Source organism: Dermacentor albipictus, unplaced genomic scaffold, assembly GCF_038994185.2.
Source record: "Dermacentor albipictus isolate Rhodes 1998 colony unplaced genomic scaffold, USDA_Dalb.pri_finalv2 scaffold_14, whole genome shotgun sequence".
In the NCBI taxonomy this organism is placed as follows: domain Eukaryota; kingdom Metazoa; phylum Arthropoda; class Arachnida; order Ixodida; family Ixodidae; genus Dermacentor; species Dermacentor albipictus.
The window spans coordinates 3,251,994-3,277,398 of NW_027225568.1; the positions used below are offsets into that span (position 1 = coordinate 3,251,994).

At 46.9% G+C, this 25,405-nt stretch overlaps 1 protein-coding gene across 1 annotated transcript in view; it reads right to left on the reverse strand.

The window, feature by feature from the left end:
* LOC135915220 (uncharacterized) overlaps positions 1–20,878 on the reverse strand; it is a 62,396-nt gene extending 41,518 nt beyond the window's left edge. The window contains exons 1-3 of the mRNA XM_070528696.1: positions 20,201–20,878; positions 16,119–16,400; positions 15,005–15,325 (exon numbers count right to left, since the gene is read on the reverse strand). Of these exons, the coding sequence (XP_070384797.1) occupies positions 15,005–15,325; positions 16,119–16,400; positions 20,201–20,812 (1,215 nt within the window). The 5' untranslated portion in view covers positions 20,813–20,878. The remainder of the gene's footprint in view (positions 1–15,004; positions 15,326–16,118; positions 16,401–20,200) is intronic.
* Positions 20,879–25,405: the final 4,527 nt, after the last annotated feature.

The following is a 25,405-nucleotide window of genomic DNA, read 5'->3' on the forward strand; positions in this document are numbered from 1 at the left end:
GTTGCAAATGGGTCGCAAGCCCCAAGGGTAGCGTTGGCCTGGCGGCCTGGGGCACACTGGAAGCATCCGAAGGTCCCAGCAAAGCATGAGGCGACTGCTAACAGAACAACTTGTTTATTCTAGCATCGCAAAGAGCGGGCGGTCAGGTCGACCGAAGTAGAGAGACGGGAGAGCACGTTACTCAACAGAAGAAATCGGAGCCTCTCTCCTGGCGTCCGGGAGCAGCTGCTTTTATACTCTTGGCGTCGCGGGCAAGAAGGAAGGTCACGAGATGACACCACGTGACAGCGAGGCACGGACGGACTGAGGGACATGTAGAGACAAGAAGGTGACGCATCAGCCGGGCCGGCGCCGGTCAGACCTCCTCGCTTCACACTGGGGGAGCTCCTCTCCCCGGCTGCCGCGCTTTGACAAGCGTGGGCACACACACACACACACACACACACACACACAAAGACACGTGGCACTGAACATGCCGGGACGCGCTCGGCGGGGATGCGTCGCAGCCGCTCCGAACGGGCCAAAATGTCCGCCGCTTTGAACGAAGCCCCGACGTCCGTTGCATCCGCGCCGGCCATATCGCGCGTCGTAGGCGAAACGTAACAGGGTGAATAGCCCATCTCCGGTCTATGTACCCGGGAATTCCTATTCTCGTGGGTGGAGACTTCAATGCCCCACATACAGAATGGGGGTACAAGTACAACTCCCGATGAGGATACCAAGTTAAACACATCATGAGCGATGCCACTTTTACACTGCTGAACCATCATGCTGTGGCTACCTGTGCAGTACCCGCAGTATCTAGAACAAACGCTCCGGACCTCACGTGGTTGTTGGGTCCTGGAATGCCGCAGTGGCGGGTGGAACCAGATACATGGGGCAGTGATCATATGCCAATAATGATTGGTTTGCACAGAACGAGCATAAAGAAAATTCGACGACGAGTAACAGTCACGCATTGGGATAAGTTTCGGAAATCATCGATTAAAGTACCCTCAGAGCCCTCAGAAATTCTTCCCGCTTTGAAAGAACTGCTACGGAGGAACACCGCTGTAACCACAGTTGACGAGGAACAACCTCAACCGGACCTCACCCTTTTGCAACTTTGGGCAAAGCGACGTCAGGCAGAATTGTATGCGTCGAGGAATCCCGATGCACCAGGTAGCCATGCACGTGCTAACCATATTGCGGCGAAGGCGCGTCAGCACGAAAAGCAACTTTCTCGACGACGATGGTATGAGTGGTGCGAGAATCTTGGATCGGGCATTGGAAATAGAGCACTTAGGCGTACTTTCCGGTTAATGGAACGCGGTCATAAGCAACCTGACCCTGCAGCGAGCGTTAGGTTAGCGATGCAGAGTTCACCGCATCAATTTGCAGAACACGCTGCTAGAGCGTTTTTCCCGAAATACGATCAAGCGTCACCTATAAACTGCCCCGAAATTGATGAGTCTGACACAACCTCCAAATCCGATATCTCCAGCCCTTTCAGCATGGCCGAACTAATAGCGGCGATTGAAACTTCGCAGCAACGAACAACACCTGGTCCCGATGGTATTCCTTATGAGGTTTTCAAAAACATGGAAGGAGCAGCTCTCGACGCACTTCTTCAGGCTATTAATAAAGTATGGGAGACTGGAAACGTTCCACCTGATTGGAAGCATTCAATTGTTGTCGCGATTCCGAAACCAGGAAAGTTTCCAAATAGCCTGCAGTCTTTACGCCCAATTTCACTAACCTCAACTGTCTGCAAACTCGCTGAAAAGATGCTGGCCACAGGAGTTTCCTGGTGGCTTGAACGCCACGATAGGTATCGTCCTGCTCAAATTGGATTCTGTTCTTACTTCGGAACTGAAGACGGACTTTCTATGTTATCAGACGATGTTTTACAGGTTTCTCCACACAGTCACGCTGTACGCACGGTAGTAGCAACAGACATAACGAAAGCTTATGACAATATAGACCATGAAATCATTATAGCCAACCTCATCGACCTGGGACTTCCACCGCGAGTGATAAGATTCATCTACTCATTCCTTCAGAATCGCACATTTGCGATTAGAGTAGATGGAAGGCAAGAAGGATACTTCAAATCGAACAGAGGAGTCCTACAAGGTTCGGTTCTGGCTCCTCTTCTCTTCAACGTTGCTCTAATACCTCTAGCCTGGCAACTACATCGGATTCCAGATGTGAGGTTCTTAATCTATGCGGATGACGTCACTTTGTGGTCCGTGCATAAAGATATATCTAGACAAACTCAACAGCTTCAAGAAGCCCTTGATGTGCTGAACAACTACGCTCGGAAAGCAGGATTGGAAATTTCCGCCCAAAAATCAAGCTATGTTGTGGTGGCCAACAAGAAAGGACGCACAAGAATCACGCAGCACCCCTTTACATTTAGACTCGGCACAGTGACAATCCCCGAGGCTTCTGACGTCCGCATACTGGGTCTCGATATTCACCAATCCGGCAGTGGTGCACACTGGCTCCGTAAAACCAGACAGAGTTCGACAAAAACACTTCACCTTATTCGTCACATTGCAGCAAAAGGAGCTGGAGCTCGTACTGACGTAGCTCGACGGTTGGTGCGTGCAGTCTTGCAGCCACGAATTTTATATCAAGCACAATTTCAACGGCTGACTTTGGCACAGCTGGCACAGTTGGAGACGATTAATCGCGATGCTATGCGCACAATCACAGTACTGCCCCGCATCACTCCCATACCAACCTTACAGGAACATGCCCAGCTCAAAACAACTGCAGAGCTAATTTGCAACGTGAAAAAGCACGTGAAATAAAAAAGCAACTTATTCCGGCTGTCGCTGCGTTGCATGCTCATTTTCACCGCCATGGTTGCTCAGTGGCTATGGTGTTGGGCTGCTGAGCACGAGGTCGCGGGATCGAATCCCGGCCACGGCGGCCGCATTTCGATGGGGGCGAAATGCGAAAACACCCGTGTGCTTAGATTTAGGTGCACGTTAAAGAACCACAGGTGGTCAAAATTTCCGGAGTCCTCCACTACGGCGTGCCTCATAATCAGAAAGTGGTTTTGGCACGTAAAACCCCAAATATTATTTTAATTATTATTCATTTTCACCGCGGCTCTCGGATTGACAATCAGCCCTACCCAATGCCTCCCTGGGAATTCACCAGCATCACAACTAATAAGCCAACGAAATTACGACGCAGCGATACAACAGGTACTATTGACGAACACAGCATCGTCGATGCATCATGCGTTAACACCTGCAAAGTGTATACGGATGCTGCCATTCTCCCAGACGGTGGAAGGACATCATTCCTGAGTACTACGCATAATTTCATCAGCGGCCACCAGCGCTATTTATCTACGGAAGCCAGCGCTCTAGTAATGGAACTTCAAGCCATCCACGACGCTGTGCAAGATGCGACATCTAAGCTGCCTACCATCAAGAAACTAGATATCTTCACGGATTCTTTAGCGGCTATTCAGGAACTCAAGAAGGTTGATAAGGCGATGGAAATCTGCGAGAGAATACACACTATGAATAGTAAGACAGCTACTTGCGTCAAGGTACACTGGATTCAAGGCCATTCAGCGAACCCTCACAACATTGCTGCTGACCAACAGGCACACTGCCCTCCTAATCCTGATCCTCCACCTGTTCCCCTCCCACCCCAACCCCGTAACTCGCTGCGAGCCCGTAAAAAAGTTCTCCGGCAGGACACACGCGCTCTTATCCCACCGTTGGTCTGCTCCCTCCCCCTTCACCTTACTATGGCGGAGGAAGTGGTGCTTAGGAGGCTTCGGGCCGGGGTGGCCCTTACACCAGCTGTTGTCTCAAGGTGGAACTGGTCGCATTTACCACTGGGTGCTACATGTCTATACTGCTCCGTTCCTGTGGTGGAATCAGATGCATACCACCTAATATGGACATGTACGGGTTTACAATCGGAACGCTCGTGTCTCCTACTGCACGCCGGCCTCCGCTACAGTGTGACAACCAGCTATGACCGCTGGATACATGATAACAGATTTCACAAAACACTGCATCAATTCATACACAACACAGGCCTCACAGCACACATATAATACACATATACGCTCCAAGAATTATGCCTTAAGGGCAAGCCTTCATCGCAATAAAAAACAAAGATGAAAACCGGGTATAACATAATAACAACAATAATTATTAATAATAGATAAGAAATAAAAGAAAGCTATGGTTGGGAGGGAGAACGATCAATCTAACATGGAAATTGATTGGTTTCAATGAGGTAATTTTACTGCTGCTGACTCCGTCGCCGCGCGTCAAGTTCTTCTACCTCTTCTACAAGAGCTGCAGGAGTACGGTCGGCGGGGCCATTTTTGAAAAGCGCGCGAAGTGCGATAGCCAGGCACGTACCCAGGAGGGGGCACGGGGGGGCCCGCCCCCCCCCCCCCCCCCGAAATCAAGTGGCCTACCGCTCCTCTCCCCACCCACGCCACCACTCCTCACACATTCCTAAAGCGCCGCCAGATTCATGTTGAGACTTGGCACCTGTTCATCGGTCAGCCTTATGCTGCCTTTTTCACTCCTTTTAGATGGCGGTAGTTATCGGCATTTCTTGTAATGTGAAGGACAGTTTTCTCATAGATTCCGCACCCGCGCGATTAACTCGAGATGCGCTCAGTTGTCACCATCTATTGAACCGTCACGCGCATAGCTGTTGCTTTTGTTAGTTCAACCTGGTTTGTTTAGGCTGATCCTGGGACCAGGAGAGGGATGCGGCTGTTACTCAGCTGGTCTGTACTCTCAAGGAACGAGTTGCGGCCGGAGTAAACGCCAATTGCGTTTAACTTTTCCCTTTGCTTCATTATTTCCTTGAGTTACGGCTCGCCGCGACGCTGGCAGATGCCCGAAACCATATACACGTGATATGGGTTAGATAAGGTGGGAAATTAAATGATGTGAAAGAGCGTCCATCATGAAACCCTGCAATAACCCTTAAACGCATAAGCAACATGACTGTCGCCAGTTACCTCGTCTGTTTTTCCTTAATTGTACAGCACTTTTCGTGCAAAATTGAAAAACGGAAACAAAAATCGCAAGTTGAGAAATTAAGCGATCTACTAAGGGAGAGAGCCAACGCAACAACCAAACTGCAAGCAAAAGCGAATAATAAAAATGTTAACCGTTGTTTATGAGAATATTTATGGATCAACATCTTTTTATTTAAAAAGCAAGTAGAGAAAACGCCGCCGGAAGTGGAGAATAATTACTTGCTTTGAATGACGCTTCTACAGTTATCGGTCGAACCACCTCACGTAGCCACTTCTCTGCTGTGCTTATGTGGGTGTTCATCTAACTTTTCTCGGTGAGCGCAGTACGTCTAGAATCGCAGAGTCCTGCGCTCAACGCGGTTGTGTGCGACTGGCGGCCGCACAGCGCTACGCAATTCGCGGAACTGTCAAAACTGATCCACATGGCGAAAATAACTGATATTCGAAACTATAACATGTGAAAGACTGAAGAAGCCGTAAAAAAATGAACGCAGCCTGAAATCAGTAAAGAAGAAACCTGGCATTGGATAAACCATGATGTAAGCACTAAAAGATAAGAGGGACAATACCATAAGCAATCTCGAAGATACAGTAAAAACAGCGGAAAAATTCTAACCTGACCTGTATACAGTACCCAGAGGAGTCACGATACCTCACTTATAAACAGTAATCAACAGGATACAGAAACTCTCCTATATATAGCGATGAGGTCAGAAGGGTGCTGCAAGACATGAAACAATGAAGAGCGGGAGCAGAAGGTGGAATAACAGTCCATTTAATCAAAGATGGAGGAAACATAATGCTTAGAAAACTGGCGGCTCTTTATACGAAGCGTATATCGACTGCAAGGGTCCCAGAAAACTGGAAGAATGCAGACATTATACTAATCCACAAAAAAGGAGACGTTAAAGAATTGAAAAATTATAGGACCATCAGCTTGCTCCCAGTATTATATAAGATAATTACCAAAATAATCTCCAATATAATAAGGGCAACACTGGATTTTGTCAACCAAGGGAACAGGCTGGCTTCGGGAAGAGATACCTTTTAATGGATCACATCCATGTCATCAATCAGGTTATCGCGAAATATGCAGAGTACAATAAGCCTCTCTATGTGGCTTATATAGATTACGAAAATGCATTTGATTCAGTAGAGATACCAGCAGCCTAGAGGCACTACGTAATCAAGGACTACAGAATCTTACGTAAAAAGCTTGAAAAATATTGCTACATGCGTGTGGTATTTGTTTGTTTGAACGTGGTGCGTGGGCGCCATCACTCCAGAAAAGAGGAGGAAGAACGAACTGCATGGGCTCGCGCTGTGAATCTAACCGGTCAGCGCTGCAACCGTTGTTGTAAATATAATCTGTAAATAGTTTCTCGTCTTACTGGCTCGTCCTTCGCGTAAGAATATATAAAGAGGTTCTACAGCTTCCTTAATTCTGCACAAGAAAAGCAGGGAGATACCTATAGGGAAATGGGTCAGACAGGGAGACACAATTTCTCCAAAGCTATTCACTGCGTGCTTAGAAGAAGTCAAGCTATTAAACTGGGAAGGCTTAGTAGTAAAGATCGACGGCAAATATCTCAGCAACCTTCGGTTTGCCGATGAGATTGTTCTATTCAACAACAATGCAGACTTGTTACAACAAATGATTGGAGACCTTAACAGAGAGAGTGTAAGAATGGGGTTTAATATTAATATGCAAAAGATGACGACAATGATAAATAGCCGGGCAAAGGAGCAAGAGATCAGGATCGCCAGTCGGCCACTAGAGACTGTGAAGGACTTCGTTTACCTAGGTCAATTAATCACAGGAAACCCTGATCATGAGAAGGAAATTCACAGAAGAATAAAAATAGGTTGGATCGCATACGCCAGACATTGCCAGCTCCTTACTGGAAGCTTACCATTATTATTGAAAAGTAAGGTGTGCAATCAGTGCATTTTGCCAGTGCTGACATATGGGGCCGAGACTTGAGAATGAGTTAAGGACCGCGCAAAGAGCGATCGAACGAAGATTGCTAGGCATAACGTTAAGAGTGAGAAAGAGAGCGGTTTGGATCAGAGAGCGAACGGGTATAGACGATATTCTAATTGACATCAAGAGGACAAAATGTAGCTGGGCAGGTCATGTAATGCGCCGGTTAGATAAGCGTTGGACCATTAGGGTTACAGAATGGGTACCAAGAGAAGGGAAGCGCAGTAGAAGACGGCAGAAAACTATAGATGGTGCGATGAAATTAGGAACTTCGCGGGTGCTAGTTGGAATCGGTTGGCGGCAGGACAGGGGTAATTGGAGATCGCAGGGAGAGGCCTTCTTCCTGCAGTGGACATAAAACATGATGATGATGATGATGATGATGATGATGGTGGTGCCCCCCCCCCCCCGCGAGAAAATATCCTGGGTACGTGCCTGGCGATAGCGGATGCGAAAGCAACATAACGTTAGCCAGACGGCGCGTTCGTGCACCCGAAAGCAGTCGGCGAAAATCGCCGTTAAGTTAATCTCCGAAGGCATCGCACTCGAGCGCACTCGAGCGTGCTCCTTTGGAGTTCGGAGCGCGCTAACTCAACGCGCCCAATAATAACTGTGGCTGCCTTTTCAGAAGCCCCTGCAAAGCCTGGATTCAATCAACACTGGGTTTTCCTTGGTCGCGAATGAACCCTCTTAGCATTATACGTCACTTCCAGCCAACGAGCGGCAACTACTTATGAAGGAAACTGATAACGCCGGCCGGATAAGCTTCGTAATGATGTTCTGTGCGCAGTGATAGCTTTTATAGCTCATTTTTGTTTTGTTGACGTCATCTCTACGTCAATACGGGAATATTGAAAAGCTTAAAGTCAATACGCCACGTGGTAGACCTCACGCAAACTAAACGCTGACATTTAGGAATGCTGGATATACTTCTTCCGTAGCTTAGTATTCACTAGCTTGAGGCCTCCGAATGATTGCTCCACTTCGGCATTTCAGTGGTACATCGTAAGTATCATCAACGTAAAATTCGCCAGGTACTCATTGGGCTCTGTTCAGACGACACGTGTAAACGCCATCACCTCAGGCCAAAATGTTTTTGGTGTGTGCGTGTTTGTCGATTTAACGCAGGTAGTGACCTCTCATTGACTTTCTATTTTTTCTATGTGAGAAGCGTCCGTGCTCATAGATACGAGTACCGGAATGAGAGGCGGCTTTAACATAGACAGTGTTTTCGTAAACAACTAAACATAGCAGCTCCTCAAAATTTTAATACTGTCAGGAAGCTATAGGCATATATATTGCACAAGGGACGTCAGAAACTGCACACACTGTGTCCGCAGTGTCTCCTGATCAGGCACGTACCCAAGGGGGGCCCAGGGGGGCCCGGGCACCCCCCCCCCCCCCCCCGAAATTAAGACGCATACCTACCCCCCCCTCCTCCTCTTCGCCTACGCGACCACTTCTCACACACATTCATAAAGCACCGCCAAATCAATGTTGAGACTTGACAGCTATTCGGTGGTCAACATTTTGTTGCCTTTTTCAGTGCTTTTGGATGGCGGTAGTTATCGGCGTCTCCTGGGACGTGAAAGCCAGTTTCCTCATCAATTCGGTGCCCGCGCGATTAACTCGAGATGCATTCAGTTGTCACCATTTATTCAACCGTCACGCGCATCGTTGTTGCTTCGTTAGTTCAACCTTCTTCGTCTAGTCTGATCCAGGGACCAGGAAAGGGATTCAGTTCGTGGTCAGCTGGTCTGTATGCACGTGGAACGAGTTGCGGCCAGAGAAAAGGCCAATTGCGTTTAACTTTTCTTGTTGTTTGATTATTTCCTCGAGTGACGGCTCGCCGCGACGCTGGCAGATCCTCGGAACCATATACCCGTGATAAGGGTTAGATAAGGTGGAAAATAAAATAATGTGAGACAGAATCCATCATCAAACCCTGTAATAACCCTTAAATTCATAGGCAATATGACTGTCGTCCGTTAACTCATCTGGTGTTTCCCTAATTGTACAGCACTTTTCGTGCTGTACAATTGGCAAATGGAAACACGAGTCTCAAGGAGTTGAGGAATTAAGCGATCTTCTAAGGGAGAGGGCCGAGACAACAGCCAAACAGGAAGAAAACGTGAAAATTAACAAATTTAGCCATTGTTTATTAAACTATTCATGAATCAACACCTGTTTGTTTAAGAAGGAAACACAGAAAACGCCGCCAGAAGTGGAGGACAATTCTGCAGTTATCATTAGAGCCGCCCAACGTAGCCACTTCTCTGCGGTGCTTATGTAGGTGTTTTTCTAACCTTCCGCGGTGGGCGCAGTACGTCTAGAATCGCAGTTTCCTGCGCTCAACGCGGTTGTACGCGACTGGCGGTCACGCATCGTTACGTAAATTCCCTAATAACAATACGAGTCGGTTGTGGCACTTGTTAGAGCAGTAAACGAGGGATCCAAATGAACTGCGAGTGTTCCGCAAATACATATTTTTGTATAATTATTCCAGAGCTAATTCGAGAAACGCTGCTATAGTCGCATACAAATTAAGTCTGCAATGAAGCCCCGCCCACACCCTCATAACCGCCAGCCACTGTTCCTCCACGAGGCTGCAAATACTTCGTACTTGAAACTTTTCCTGTTACCCAAATAAGGCGGTAACTACAAAAATAAAAGTATTAGCGGGTAATTTTATACCTTTTCCCTCGCCTATTATAGTGGAATGGCGAATTCCAAATTCTTTATTGAACTGAAATAACATGCTTGCTTCGCTACAACTATCTGTTGTGAAGTTTCACTTCAGTTGGCAGTGAAGTTTCATGCGTGAAACGGGTGCAGTAGTGAAATAAACAGCACCGCAGACTTTTGAAGACTCCATACAATTTGTCCATGTCTGTTGCACAGCTCATTGCTTCTGCTGATGAAAAGACTCTTCAAGAGCAGCAGATGCTCCGGAGGTATCAAGTACGACGCCGTTTTGAAAAGACCGCATGACGACGATTTTGTTTCCTTCTGTGATTGGCTGGCGGAGTAACCTAACTCCGCGCGGTCAGTGTGCCTTTGTTGCCAACTGCTGCTTTTTTAGTTCTATTTTACCAACGTAATCTTTATTTTACACTTTTGCTTCTGTATTTGTTCTTGGTGCTTCTTTCCTGTGCGTGTTCATTTAACATGGTTCTACGTTTGCCAAGTAAAGGAGAGGTGAATCGCACAGGCGCACGTGTAAAATACAACTTATTTCAGTTATCTTCTGTGGGTTTAGGCGTTTTTATGACCGATGGTGGGTGTCATTCACATTTGTACTAGTAAAGGCAACCCCCCCCCCCCCTCATTTGCATAGAAAGGTTACCTCGGGGTTGCCCCCCCCCCCGAAAAAAAATCCTGCGTACGTGCCTGCTCCTGATATTCAGCTTTGTTCGACCAGCACCTTTCACCTCAAACTACTTATTCACCGCTAGCACGTCCGCGAGCGGAGGCTTCAGGATGAGAAGGTACGCCTGGTTTAGGTCGTTTGAATGCATTGCGTATAGAATATCCGCGTTGTTGCACCTGTCAGCTGACCTTACAACCTGAAACTGCGTCCTATGTTCCAGCCAATGATGAAAAATTCTTGACACAGCTTGCTTTATTGACAGCCACCGCGCACAGATTTCAGTGGGTAGTGACCCTCGTTCAGGTTGTTAAAGAGTTTCTTGTAAGCCACCTGTTGAGCAGGTGTCCTCGAAAACCAATTATATGCGTGATCAATCAGGTATGTAAGCTACCCAGGAAAATCGCCCGCCACACTGCAGTTGCAGATACGGCTAGCTGTAGTGAATGACAGACTCCAGTCAATACACTTGCATTGTCCATGCTGACTCCTACCAGACTGCGCAGCTCATGGTTGAAGTGATTGCGAGAGCTCCTGATTCCCTTAACAATGCCGTCCGCATTACAGGCCTCAAACGCTCAAAAAGAAAGCTCTTCATTATTTTCGCGTCAACTGCGCTGTTATAAATAGCTGACATACGCAAGTGCTTTGTCACGCTACTGTCAGCAGACTCATCTATAATTAAGCTGCACTTGCTCAGTCCGAAGACTTCAGCAAAATCCGCTTCAAATTGAAGGTAAATTCTGCAAGACTGCCGCGTTGCAGTGTCTTCATGCGCTTCATCTTTTTAGTCCGTCGATGCAGATCTGTCGTAAAAGGATTCCTTTATCACATGCGATAGATGATCAGCTGTAGCCATGCTGCAGCGTTAAGCGATAAGGAGCGGCACTCCACGTTCAACTACACTACAAGAAGCGGCGTGGGCTTTTGGAAACATCATCTGCGGCTGCTTCGACGCGCCAGGTGCGGCAGCATCTTGATGCTTCTTGATGCAAGCGTTCCATTATATAAGTTGGTCCTTGAGCCACTGGTCTCTGAATTTCTGAGCATGCTTCAATTTCGGCACCATGCCCAGCGTGCTATCACATGCACGAAAGCTCCACAGTAGCTCTCGCCGTTAAGTGATATTACAGAAGCGAAAATATGATCTTCCAGCGAAACGTAGTGTGTGGTGACATCATCATCATCATCATCATCATCATCATCATCATCATCCTCCTGTTTTATGTCCACTGCAAAGCGAAGGCCTCTCTCTGCGATCTCCAATTACCCCTGTCCTGCGCCAACCGATTCCAACTAGCGCCCGCGAATTTCCTAATTTCATCGCTCCACCTAGTCTTTTGTCGTCCTCGATTGCGTTTTCTTTCTCTTGGTACCAATTCTGTAACCCTAATAGTCCAATGGTTATCTAACCGGCGCATTACATGACCCACTTAGTCCATTTTTTTTCTCTTCACGTCAATACGAATATCGTCTGTACGGTTTGCTCTCTGATTCGAACCGCTCTCTTTCTATCTCTTAACGTTATGTCTAGCAATCTTCGCTATGTTGCTCTTTGCGCGGCCCTTAACTTGTTCTCAAGCTTCTTTGTCAGTCTCCAAATCTCTGCCCTATATGTCAGCACTGGTGAAATTTACTGATTGTCCACCTTCCTTTTTAATGATAATGGTGAGCTTCCAGTCAGGAGCTGACAGTGTTTGCCGTATGCGATCCAACCCATTTTTATTCTTCTATGAATTTCTGTCTCATGATCAAGGTGCCCTGTGATTAATTGACCTAGGTAAACGTACTCCTTCACAGACTCTAGTGGCTGACTGGTGATCCTGAACTCTTGTTCCTTTGCCTGGTTATTCCTCATTATCTTTGTCTTCTGCATAATAATATTCAACCCCACTCTTACACTCTCTCTGTTAAGGTCCTCAATCATTTGTTTTAACTCGTCTGCATTGTTGCTGAATAGAACAATGTCATCGGCAAAGCGAAGGTTGCCGAGATATTGGCCGTCGGTCCTTACTCCTAAGCCTTCCCAGTTTAGTAGCTTGAACACTTCTTCTAAGTACGCAGTGAATAGCATTGGAGAGATTGTGTCTTACTGTCTGACCCCTTTCATTATAGGTACCTTTCTGCTTTTCTTGTGCAGAATTAAGGTAGCTGTAGAACCTCTGTTGATATTTTCCAAGGCAATTACATAAGCGTTCTGTACTCCTTGATTACGCAGTGCCTCTATGTCTGCTGGTATCTTAACTGAATCAAATGCCTTCTCGTAACCTACGAAAGCCATATACAGAGGCTTATTGTATTCTGCGTATTTCTCGATAACCTGATTAATGACATGGATGTGATCCACTGAAGATTATCCCTTCCTAAAGCCAGCCTGTTCCCTGAGTTGACTAAAGTCCAGTGTTGCCTTTATACTATTGGAGATTATTTTGGTAAATATTTTATATAATACTGGAAGTAAGCTAAGGAGCCTATTACTTTTCAATTCTTTAACGTCTTCCTTTTTGTGGATTAGTATAATGTTTGCATTCTTCCAGTTTTCTGGGATCCTTGCAGTCGATAGACACTTCGTATAAAGAGCCGCCAGTTTTCCAAGCATAATGTCTCCTCCATCTTTGAATAAATCAACTGTTATTCCATTTTGTCCTGCCGATCTTCCTCGTTTCATCTCTAGAAGGCCCTTCTGACCTCATCGCTAGTTATAGGAGGCGTTTCTGTATCCTGTTCATTAGTGTTTCTAATTGAGGTATCCTGACTCCTCTGGGTACTGTGCAGGTCAGTATAGAATTCTACCGCTGCTTTTACTATATAACATCGAGATTGCTGATGATATTACCCTGCTTATCTTTTAGTGCATACATCTTGGTTTGTCCTGTGACAAGTTTCTTCCTCACTGATTTCAGGCTGCGTCCATTTTTACGGCTTCTTCAGTCTTTCTCACGTTATAGATTCGAATATCACTTATTTCCACCTTGTTGATCAGTTTTGACAGTTACGCGAATTTTATCTTAGCTCTTGAGTTGGACGCTTTCATTCTTTGTCGTTTCTTTTTTGGGTGCTTTGTTACTTGGGAGAGCTTGCCTACTGGTTACCTCGGTGCCTTGCCTCTCACTTCAATTGCTGCCTCTGAAGCCAGCCTAGTTACCGTTTCGTTCATTATCTGTATGTCATCTTCATTTCTCTGTTCTAGGGCTGCTTATTTGTTTGAAAGTACCAGCCCGAATTTGTCTGCTTTTACCCTAACTGCCTTTAGGTTGACCTGTTTCTTCTTACCAATTTTACTCTTTCTATCTTCAAATTGAAGTGAATCCTAGCCCTCACTCACCTCTAATCATTGCTCTTTACACTACCCATCACAACAGGTACGTCAAATCAAAATAATGGACGCCCGCGTACAGTCTCCGTTAGTGGAGGCGTTGTAGAATCATTGTGGTCTTAGAGCATACGACTATAACTCCCAATTTCGGCCGCCTACCTGCAGCCATTAATGAAAAATTGCGTTAAAAAAATTGTTTTTCAAACGAACATTCTTAACCTTGAACTTGCTAAAATGTCGCAAAATTATCCGGTCGTGTCGCTACAAAATTCGTTAGGCGCTAAAAGAATGTTGCTAAAATAAAAGACCAAGAGCTCACTACATCTAGCGACAATATCGCTAAAATTGCAACACTGGTAACTTTATTAGCCTTAAACGTCCAGCTTTCGCTCTGAAGTGTCCCCTGTAAGCGTCACGAGTGTCGTGCATGATCTTTGCGGAGCGTGAGCTTAATTAATTAATTAAATTATGGGGTTTTACGTGCCAAAGCTTTGGCAAAGAAAGCGGTTCTTCGCTCACTCGCTGGGTGGTTTTCTTGTTAGTTTGTTCTTTCACTCGCTCCTTCACTTGTCCGTTCGCTCTCTCGCTCGTTAGTTCATGCTATTCGCTTACATTAGCAATCATTGTCGATGGTTTCTTCACAATATGTTTTTTTTCTTCAGAGTAATTCATCCAATTTATGTCAGTACAAGCAATTCTGAGGAAAATGGTAAAGTAAAGCTAGCGACACCTAGACACTGTGGCAGCCATAACTTTGTTGGTGAGTCTTCCAGGGAGCGTGAAGTTGTCATTCACAGTATTTTTACATTGTCTTTTTGCCTCTTTCGCCTCCCTCGATGCAGGGCAGCCGACTAGGCACAATCATAGTGAACCAACCTTCTAAACTCTTTCTCCCGCTAAACTGAACCTTAGCATAAACTAACGAGCTGATTAAGGAAATGAAGGCATCCTGTGATGCTCACCTACATCATTCATAAACCACCGAGTAAATAAACAGCCCGCAAATTGATCTGTTGATTCCACTTCGATTGCTGGGATTATCTGGTTGGCAAAGCCTTCCCGGGCGAGTCAGCAGACTGGGTCAATACTACAGGACACTTCGAAAGAAACCTTTGGCATTTGTTTTATCACAAGGGGGTTCTCAACACTTCACAACAACACACCCACCGTTGCTAATATTTTGCTGCCTTCACCAAGGGCCAAGGAAGCGCCACCCGTCTCTGAGCTCGGCTTCCGGCCGCTTTAGTGGAACAAGCGCAGCTGCGTACAGTGTTGCGACTCGGAGGAACTAACTTGCACCGTGCTTGTACTCACCTTGTCAACGAAGAACGCCAGGCACGATGCGTAGACCTTGCCCATGTGACTGACCTGCTCGTCAGAGGACCCCGATCCCTGCAACAGGCTCTCGTTGGCGGCGGCCACGTAGTCGCTCCTCAGGGACGCCATGTAGGAGACGTTGCGATCGGCGGGCCACGTCCAGTCTGGCTCATTCTTCGTGACCGGTGCGGACGACCGCCAGTGACCACAGGCAAACGCGTAGAAGTTGGTGCAAGGGTCGGCCGAAACGTTCATGGCGGCGGCGATGAACTTCACGGCAGTAAGGCAGCCGGAAGAGTTACACTGCTTGTCCATTTCCTGAACAGTAGTTGCAGAAGATGCCGTTTAGCTTACTGAGTTCTCAAAGATATGAATAAAAGTAAACCAAGCCGGTATCACCGTCATTACACGGCGACCGATCGGTACAGTCTCTAAAATATTCGTCACGTTTCACATCTCAAAGCAACACAGAAGCCATGGGAAACGTCGTAGTAGAGGGATCACCGGATTAAATTTCGCCAAGTAGTCTTTTTATTAGGTGCCCCAAAAGTTTGATAAACTGATCTCCGCATATCGCTCCCACGTGATTCCGGTCGCTGTGGCACCCGGGAATGGAACCAGGGACATCGTGCTCCGAAGCTGAGCTTCGTAGCCACTACTGAGCCACTGTGGCGGGCCAGTCACATAGCCATCGCGAATTCGTAGAGTCGCCCGAGGCGATCATTGCGAGGAAGGCAGTGAACTCGTTATGTACGAAGCCTGCACCGTGTAAAATTAATGACTGCGCGTGCAGATTCCGATAAGTTGCAGTGAAAAATTAAAGAGCGACGTGCACATGCTGAACCAGTTCAGGGAGTGTAAATAGACATATCCCAGGTCACTTTGACCCACCCGAAAGGAAACGTTCTAGCCAGTTCGCGTATGGAACAAAACCAACCTTCAAGTGCTCTACAATTGTAAGGAGTATGTATATAATATACTACAGCAATGGCAGAAACAAGCAGGAACTTTAACCCGGAAATCTCGCGCTACAGTCTTGGCAGTTCGTTCAGTTATCTTGGCGCTGCATGGGCGTCATCGCGTAATTCGTTGTATACGCGTTGTCGCGCACCTTGAGCCAGGCAGAAGCCCTGAAGGTGGCGCCATCCGACCTGTGCATCACGACGTGCCGCGCAAGGAGTGCCACGATGACCACGAACGCCGCACACAGGACGGCGACGAAGACGGTGGGGCTCATGTCCGTGCGGTCAAGGCCTGTGGTTTCCGTCGATTGGCCGCCCTTGCGAGCTCCGTCAGCCGAGATGCTGGAGCCGCCTTCGTCCGACAACACCTCGGCCGCACTCCGAGAAGCCTTGACAGTGGCCGGACTCTCCACCTCCGTGGCCGCCTTGTGCTGCACGACCCGAGTTTGGCAATTCCGTTACGCTACTTTCAAATGGGAAAAGCCGAGGACATTTCAGTAAAATACAGCGTTTGGCTAGTTTGCTCCCGATCACTTAAAAAAAAGAAAAGCGGGACGAACACCCGTATGTTTTCCTTTCGAACATATACATATATATTATTCAATTCACATGAACCATACATAGCAATCTAGGCCTTCAGGTGGATTGCATGAAAATGCAGGCATTACATGCACGAGTCCCAGTATGTAGGTAGCTAATTAATTACGTTCAGGAATCACGTTTTTATTATTCCCTTTGAGGCACGATTAGCGATTGCGAACCTTATCCTGAGCAGTCGTGAAGTGATGTTGGCTTAGGGAAAATTGTGACTCTAGCACGCCTTCCCGGGTAGCCCCTCCCACAGTCTGCGTAAGAATACATCAACTGGCGTTTCACTTAAGATCGTCGCGAACTGCTAGAGGGATCGATATCTCCGAAGTGGTGATTTCTTCTGAAGGCATACACGACTTCCTAACTGTTCGGCTTAAATATCACAATAGCAGCATGCGCCCCAAAATGAATAAATAAAAGGTAACGATAGTGAGTAGTTTTTTTTATTCACTTATTTACAATATTGTCACTCTCGATCGATAGCATAAGAAGTGCGCATATTGTATCATGCGTACATCGTACAATCATATATATATCTGCACTATCTGTCCCGGACAACTGAAAAAGTTAGTTTGAATTGAAGAAACAAGGGGTGTTGCCCATTATACTGGAGCAGTGGTTGTGTCAGGTTTTCTTTTACTTTTCTGTACGTGGGTTCACAATGGTTTTAAAGGTGAAAGCATTAATTGGTTCATTGCAATACTTTATATCTATAAAACGTGGCTAGTGGAGTGGTACAAAAATATCATCATCAGCAATGGCTCATACCCCTGCAAGAAAGCAAAGATGCAATGACTGCGATTCCTCGACTTAAAACTGACGTTCAGTGCAACTCGCACTGGTTGAGAGTACAAAAATTGAGGACTGAAAAAAAGTCTGCTCCTTTACAATTCTGGGCATTATAAGCTAATGAAAAGTGCAATTGACAACTCAAGCATTAACCAAGCCATCAGAAAGTCATGTGACCATAGGATCAACGATAGTATGCGGCGGAAGGTCACGAAGCTTAAGGACAGTGGTTATCCTATCACCCTTGTAACGTCGATCGCCGAAAAAGTCTTGAGAGGTTCAAGCAACAAAAAACGTGGCTATGGTGTTGGGCTGCTGAGCACGAGGTCACGGGATCGAATCCCGGCCACGGAGGCCGCATTTCGATGGGGGCGCAATGCGAAAACACCCGTGTACTTAGATTTAGGTGCACGTTAAAGAACCCCAGGTGGTCGAAATTTCCGGAGTCCTCCACTATACGTCGTGCCTCATAATCAGAAAGTGGTTTTGGCACGTAAAGCCCCACAATTTTAAAAGTAACGAAAAGAAAGCAGCTGCAAAGGACGGCGATCATAAGAAGGTAACTGTGATATGACCTTATATGCAGAGAATTTCGCATCGGCTCCAACAGATTGGTGAAAGGCACGGGGCGAAGGCGGTTTTTTCGTCTCATCTAAAGATGAAAGTTCGATGTAAAAAAAAGGTACTTAACGACACAGACACACACACACACACACACACACACACACACGAAATATCAGCCAGAAGCAAATGCCAACTAAAGTGCGCAAGAAAAAACAGGGATTCGGTATGTGTCGACAGCCTTGACTAAAACATACATTTCACGTGCGGAAAATCACACGTTGGCCAGTCAGGCTGCTGTGTTAATATTGGGTTAAGAAAGCGCGGGTATGCGACAGGAATACTCCAGTCAACAAGACATTTGGCAACATATAGTGAGCACGATGCGGCTGCAAGCCCATCGTATTTCATGCTCAAAAATTACCCGGGAAACCACGTTAGCACACCTGTGGTGGCGCTGGGAGAAACAGCTTTTAAATTCACAGACGGATGCCAGATCAAGCTATGGATGTCATTGTTAAATCAAATGTGCTTAGAGTAGCTTGTTTTTCGTCTTACATTTTATGGTTTCTACTTGCTTTCAGTCACCCCACCGTGCATATATTTGACGTGCGCTAGTGAATAATAAACAGTTGAAAGTTTGCGCAAATGTGTGCCAGTCTTCTTTTGTCCTTTGTATAACAGTATAGCGCAGTAAACAGAACGATGGCATATAACAACTAACCCCAGTCGAAGCCGCATTGCACGCTGGCGCATGGTTGCACCAATTGTTACGACTACTCATTCGCCAACAGCACGTTGCCGAGTTCGAATGCGCGGTCACCTGTCTTCATCATAATTATATGCAGTGTCCCTTCGTGAGAGTTTTTCGCGGTAAATCTTGTCAAAATTACCTAGCACGCAAGGGTTTCGCTCATGGCGACATTAAAGTGCTTTTCTGGGGGATTCCAAAATCAAGAAAGGGGCTGACAGATGGAATAGCACACTGTGGTATAAAGTTTGTATACAGGGTTAAGGTGCCTCAGAAAGGCTGGCCAACGTTTCGATAGGAGGACCTATATATCTTCGTCAAAGGCAGCCTTTTCTAATGCCGGCTCTTCTAATGCCACAAGAACATGCCGTCAATGCTTCCTAACCTCTCGCCTCCCCAACGCGCTCCCAGGCCTCCCGTCTTTCTTAAAATTTTTTTTCTTCTCTTTCTTGTTCTTTCTCTCTCTCTCGGTCTTTTTTTTTTGTCTTGGTGTCGCCCTGTTTTTTTTTCTCTGCTTTTCTTTCTTGTCTTTCCTCCCCGCGTTCCCACTCTCCCGCTCTTGTCCCCTCGTTTGGGAACGAAGCTCACAGACGTCGGACGACAGCGCTCGTTACCTCTGAAGTCTCTCCCTTTAAAACCAGCCGCCAGCGACAATACCCGCACGTGACGTCACTGCACTAACCCTTTAATACTAACATGCCGAGGATGACGACGCCGCCTTTGACCAAGATAGGTCCTGCTATCGAAACGTTGGCCAGCCCTTCTGAGGCATCTTATTCCTGTTTACAAACTTTATACCCCTTTCTGGGGGATTATCATTCATGTAAATCGTCTCCTATTAGTAATTATATAGTTTAGTATGAAAGAGTTGCGAAATAACATCGATTGAAAACATGCAATTTTTTAGCCAGTGAATCAACATATTGTCACGGGTATATTGTATTTCTTAAACAGAGAGTTGATTCTGAACTGATATTCTTAGCAGTGTTTGCTTCTTATCCATCACCAGAATGCGACAATACGAGTAGATGGAGCGACAAATTAAGTCAACAGACATAGCCTAGGCCGGAGGCACCGAAATGATTAGGCATGGCCATGTTCTAAATGACGGTGAGACATGTCCTCCAGGAGTACTTGCGTATCCTGTCCACAGCTCTGTCCTGGGATATGTCGAGTGATTGATAAACGATTTGAACGCAGGTTTCATCGCGAGTGACATTTCATCAGTTAATCGTACGAAGTGAAGTCAATCAACGAAGCATGCGAGAGGGACAGCATAGAATGTCGTGTGCGGGTTGGATAGTTTCCTCGTAGAAATGTCTCCACTTATTCCATTGCTTTCGCCAGAATATTAGTTCACCTATGCCGTGCACGCCGAGAAAGTACAGATAGAAACCACAAGCCGAAATCTGCCCTACGGCGGTGATCTTTAAGTGCTTAAAAACGAAGGCATATAATAGGAAATGTGGTAAACGGATTTCTTTTTTTTTTCTTTCCTCTTTTTTTGTGGTCAGCCGCAGTCCTATTCGGAATGCTTACCTGCTCGGAATAATTATCTTTCTCAGTCGCTGAGCTGAGCAGCTCCATTTCGGCAGTTTGTACCTCCTGATCCTGCAGCTGAGGGACGAGCGATCGCCTGTGCCTCAGTGGCGTTGCGACTGCGCCAGGCGCGTCGCGGGCAGCCCCTCGGTCAGAAGGGTGGAAGCCGGGCACAGTTCGCTTGCCACGGGACTTGGTTCTACGGGACATCTCGGAGTGGCGCCTGCCTCGGCCTTCGGACCGCCGCTCGTCGTTCTCCGAGGTTTGTTTCTTCCGCGGCAGTAAATCGGGTTGCTCCGCGGGGCGCTTGATTGCAGACCCGGGTTCTGCATCGTCCGGTGAGGATACTTTGTCGCCGGTCGTGAGGCGGGCGTGGCGGCCACGCCTCTTGACTCGTTCGCGGGACGCTTCGGGCTTTCCCGATGGCTCGGGTTGGTGTGCGGAAGGCGCGGGCGTTGCCTTCCGACGTGGTTCCTCCTCTACACCTGGCTCGTGTCCGACAGCACTTCCCTTGCTTTTCTCGGACGGGCCGTCGTGGACGTACCTTTCATCTTTGTCATCCGAAGCATTGGATGTCTTCGCAGGGACGGCGGTTTGCTTTTGGGCCCGCATCGTTCACTTCGCTTCTCTTCTTTGGGCGCTCGTGTTAGAACCAACGTGTGCGGCGAACCCTACGTTCTCCGCAGCTCCTAACGCCTGAATTCTGGTATGATCATGATGATTATGATCATTATGAGAGTTAGATATGGCATGTACCCATAATGTGTGATGAGCCAAGATTGGGGTGGTTTTAGAAAACGGAATGATGATAATAATAATAATAATAATAATTGTAGACATCAAACGAAGACGAAGAAAAACGTAAAAATAGTACCAAGAGTACACCCAAGTCATCCATTATTAAATTGACATAAATGGACTTTAACGACAAAGATGGAGAAGGCTCACTCAAAGATTCAGAGAGAAAGTAATTCGGAAGAGAGATAACAGGGACACCTAATGAAGAAGAAAGTAGCATGGTAAACAAAAACACAGTAAACATGGAATGGAACGCCTTTTCCAAATGTATGCACAGCTCCGTCACGGCTGTCTAGAGCGCGGGAGCGATGCAAATGTGCGGCCCTTAATGCAACAGGGGTCCTAGTTCCACCCTCCTGGAAGCTTCAACGCGCATAGGCACTCCTGAACATGCGCTCAGAAGTAGGAGCGGCGAATTCACAGCTCCCCCCCTTTTTTTTATAATTATGCCCGGCGGACAGGGGGTCTGGGGGGGGGGGGGGGGGCGCCACATGCGGCTCTATATAATTTAATTATGGGGTTTTGCGTGCGAAAACCACTTTCTGATTATGAGGCACGCCGTAGTGGAGGACTCCGGAAAGTTCGACCACCTGGGGTTCTTTAACGTGGACCTAAATCTAAGTACACGGGTGTTTTCGCATTTCGCCCCCATCGAAATGCGGCCGCCGTGGTCGGGATTCGATCCCGCGACCTCGTGCTCAGCAGCCCAACACCATAGCCACTGAGCAACCACGGCGGGTATGCGGGTCTATGGGTTGAGCCAGAAGAATGTCAGGATGAAAGGGACTACACTTTGGGGCTACAGTAATCTTTTCAGGGTACTAAGTTGACCCAAATGTCGGTGGGTCATTGCGAATGGGGGCCCAAGGAAAAACCACAAGTAAAGCAGTGCTGGGAGATATGGCTCGGGTCTTATTTTTTTTTTTTGAAGCCCCGGAGAAAAACCCGGAGAAAAAATTATTTTTGAAGGAACTCTCAAGAATATGAACGAAAATGATTATACAGGTAAAGTGCACACATATCTGCACCTGAAAGCGTAGACACGGAATGGGGAAAGAGGCCAAGAAAATTGGCAACAAAGTACAGAGCAAGTTTCATCCTGACACAAGTACGTGAAATTAAGAAAAGTAGACAACTAGGAGTCATCAAAAAGAAAGTGAGAGAAACAGATATAGTAAATTGGATGCAAAGGATGGAGAACAAAAAAGTCCACGAAGATTTACAAATACTAAACAAATAAATCGGCAGAGAAAGTATGCACGAAACTTCAGAAATTGCGGATAGCGTTTCTACTTCGCCTCTCTTACCATACGTGGCGTGCTGCTTCAGGTTTCAATATTCGCGTGATGACGCACGCAGTGCACTGAGTAAAAATAGAATACACATAAAAAAGTACGACCACAACACCGCCGGTCTAGAATCGGGAATCACAGATCCGATAACCGCCACTCGTATGAGGCGAGCGGCCGGTGGGTCGACTGTGAATCAGCAGTTTGGCCACAACAAATAGGCGTACAAGAGGCTCGGTTGCGCGTCGAGAATGCGGGTGCGGAATGTCAAAAAAGCGACCCCCCCCCCCTCATCCCACTCTGTGCATCCCATGCCTCGTCCAACTTTTTTGTCCGATCGGATTGTCGCGCAGCTTGAGCTGATGTCCCACACTCTACACTCTTAGAAAAATGTACAACCTTTGGGGTTTATCTTGTCCCACAACAATAATCGTCATCTGTCTTGCCCGTGTTTCCTTCCTTTAACGCTGCGAGTCCGGTACTTCCCAGTCACGAACGGCATGCGCGTTATCAGTGTGACGCAGCATTCTCGACAGGAAAGTAGCGAGCGCCGCGTTTTCAGGAAAGGAAACGCAAGCAAGCCAGATGACGATTATTGTTGTGGGACAAATATACACCCCAAAGGGTGCAACCGTTTTAAGAGTGTAAGAAAAGTTTACACCCTTTGGGCCATGCATTGCTACACAACGATGTGCGCATTTCCTTTCTTTAACGCGGAGAGCCCAGTACTTCCCAGTAATGAACGGTATGCGCGTTATCGGCATGACATAGCATTCCCGACAGGAAAGTCAATTCCCGACAGGAAACGCAAGTATATGGCAGATGACGATTATCGTTGTGTGGCAGATATACACCCCAAAGGGTGTAACTTCGCCTAAGAGTGTATAAAAGCAAAAACGCCCTTTTGTCGCTGCAGTTGTTCCAATCTGAAAAAAGTGGTTATAAAAGAATAATGCAAGCTCAACCGCGGCTGGGGTAGAGGGGCGACGCGCGCGCTTTGTTGCGGCCTGCGCTTCGGGACTAGTTCCCGCCTTTCACCGCCACCAGTTCGTCGCGCTGTTACTCAACCCTGGCCAGTTCAGCTGGTTGAACCGGACGCCCGCCAACAGATGATACCCCTTTACACTGATTTACATTCCCTTTATCATGGGCGGCTCGGAAATGGGTGATTCCTTTCCCCCCCCCCTTTTTTTTTCCTGGAATTCCTGGCTTATAGGGCTGAACAGCCTTTAATTATCTTTGAGAAGCTTCCAATCATCAAAATTTGGAAGAAACACTTAACGCAAAGGATATCCCGCATGCGATGCGAATTACTCCTCTGTATACTTTCTACTGAATAGTACTTGCTGCTTTTCAAGCGTTTACTTGAGCTAAGTTTGTTACAAACTCCGATTAAAAATAATCATTCAGAAGAGGCATTCAATGCTGCGTAAACAGGCAATTTGTAGTGGGATATTTTCTTCCTCGTCAAAAATTCTGAGTTCATATGTGTCAAGGTCATAGTCTGATTAATTTCCTGGACGGACTGTTCACATATTTGGAAGGCTTACCTTGTGCGTCAGTGATTTTGTTTGTGTGGCTGATCAGAAGTATTTGCATGAATTTTTCGGCAATTAAGGCCGCTGATCGCTTTGCGTGTTTGTCGTCAACACACTCTGGACAGCGTACTCGCACGCGTTCGTGCCGACCCTCGAAGAGTAGTTGAACTTTGAGCTTATTCGTTCTTGGCAAGGCCTTTGCAGCTCGCTCAAAAAAAAATATTGACTACATTGTTCAAAAGAGCAAGAAACTCTGGCCTTGGGTAGCATAGCCCGCTCCTGTCTTGGCCAATTGCAACAGAGCGTACAGGAGGATTATTTTTGTGGCACGTTGTTGTTACAAGCATTTCACAGGACTCGCAAACAAAATATGTTATTAACGTAGCAATGTAGCCACCAACATACGACAAGCCCGAGTAAGTCCCCTACCTTGGTGTAGCGGCTTGACATTCCTTTAGGTCCTCCTGCTCATCGAGAAACTTTTCAGACAGTGTGGCAACCACTTGCTCAACATCAATACCGGACGTCTCGGCTTCCTTCGGGCTTAATGGCTTGGCCTCGTGAACCATTTTTGCTCGCATTGCAGCACTCATTCCGGACGTGGTTGGGCTTGGGCTCACGTATTTCTGGAGGATGCATTTTGCTGGCCATTTCAGGTGCCTTGGCGTTCAAGCATGATCCTTCGGTGAGAGAAATCGCCATATGACGCATTCTAGATTAACCTCTTCAGGATACGTGTGATGTTGCTTTATCGTATCGCTCTACACTCCTAAATAAAATTACGCCCTTGGGGTCGTAGCTTGCCATGCAACAATAATTGTAATCTGTCTTGTCTGCATTTTTTTTTCTTTAACGCTGCGAGACCAGTACTTCCAAGTCCCGAACGGCATGCGCGTTATCAGCATGACAGAGCATTCTAGACAGAAAAGTAGTGAGCGCAGCGTTTTCAAGAGAGGCAACGCAAGCAAGACAGATGACGATTATTGTTTTTTTTTGTTTTTTGCAAATATACATCCCAAAGGGTGCACATTTATTTAAGAGTGTATTTAGTGGAGCAGGAATACGGCGTTTTTGTCTCCATTCTGTGAGTCCACCACAATTCTCCCGACTGAAGCATGATGTTTGCTTTTGCGATAGAATACAGTGCGTTGTTCTTCCGTCGTGAGTTTTTCCAGAAACTTCTGGCTCTTGGAACGGTGAGGTGAAACTTGAGAGCGAAGCTTTGGGATCACAGAGAGGTGCCGGCTTGCTCGCTGGCCATCGTTTATGGTTTGCGTGCCGACGCTTTTGGTGTGTTCATCGAGGCAGTCTGACAAATTGCATTCCACAGGCAGCGATTCAAGCGGCTCAGCTTACCGCTTGGCTTGTTTTGGAGCAAGAACAGCCCGAGCAGGGGGTCATTTGCGAGGCTTTTTCGCGGGAGGGGCCAGGTAGATTGGATAGCCTTCGAAAACGGTGGGGACAGTGCCAGGTGAAAGTTCTTTGATGCGGCACTGTGCAGCGTAGTCGGTCGAAGGAAAGTGCTGGCTACACATGACAGTAGACGGCGACTTATCGTTGATAGTTAAATCCTTCCTTGC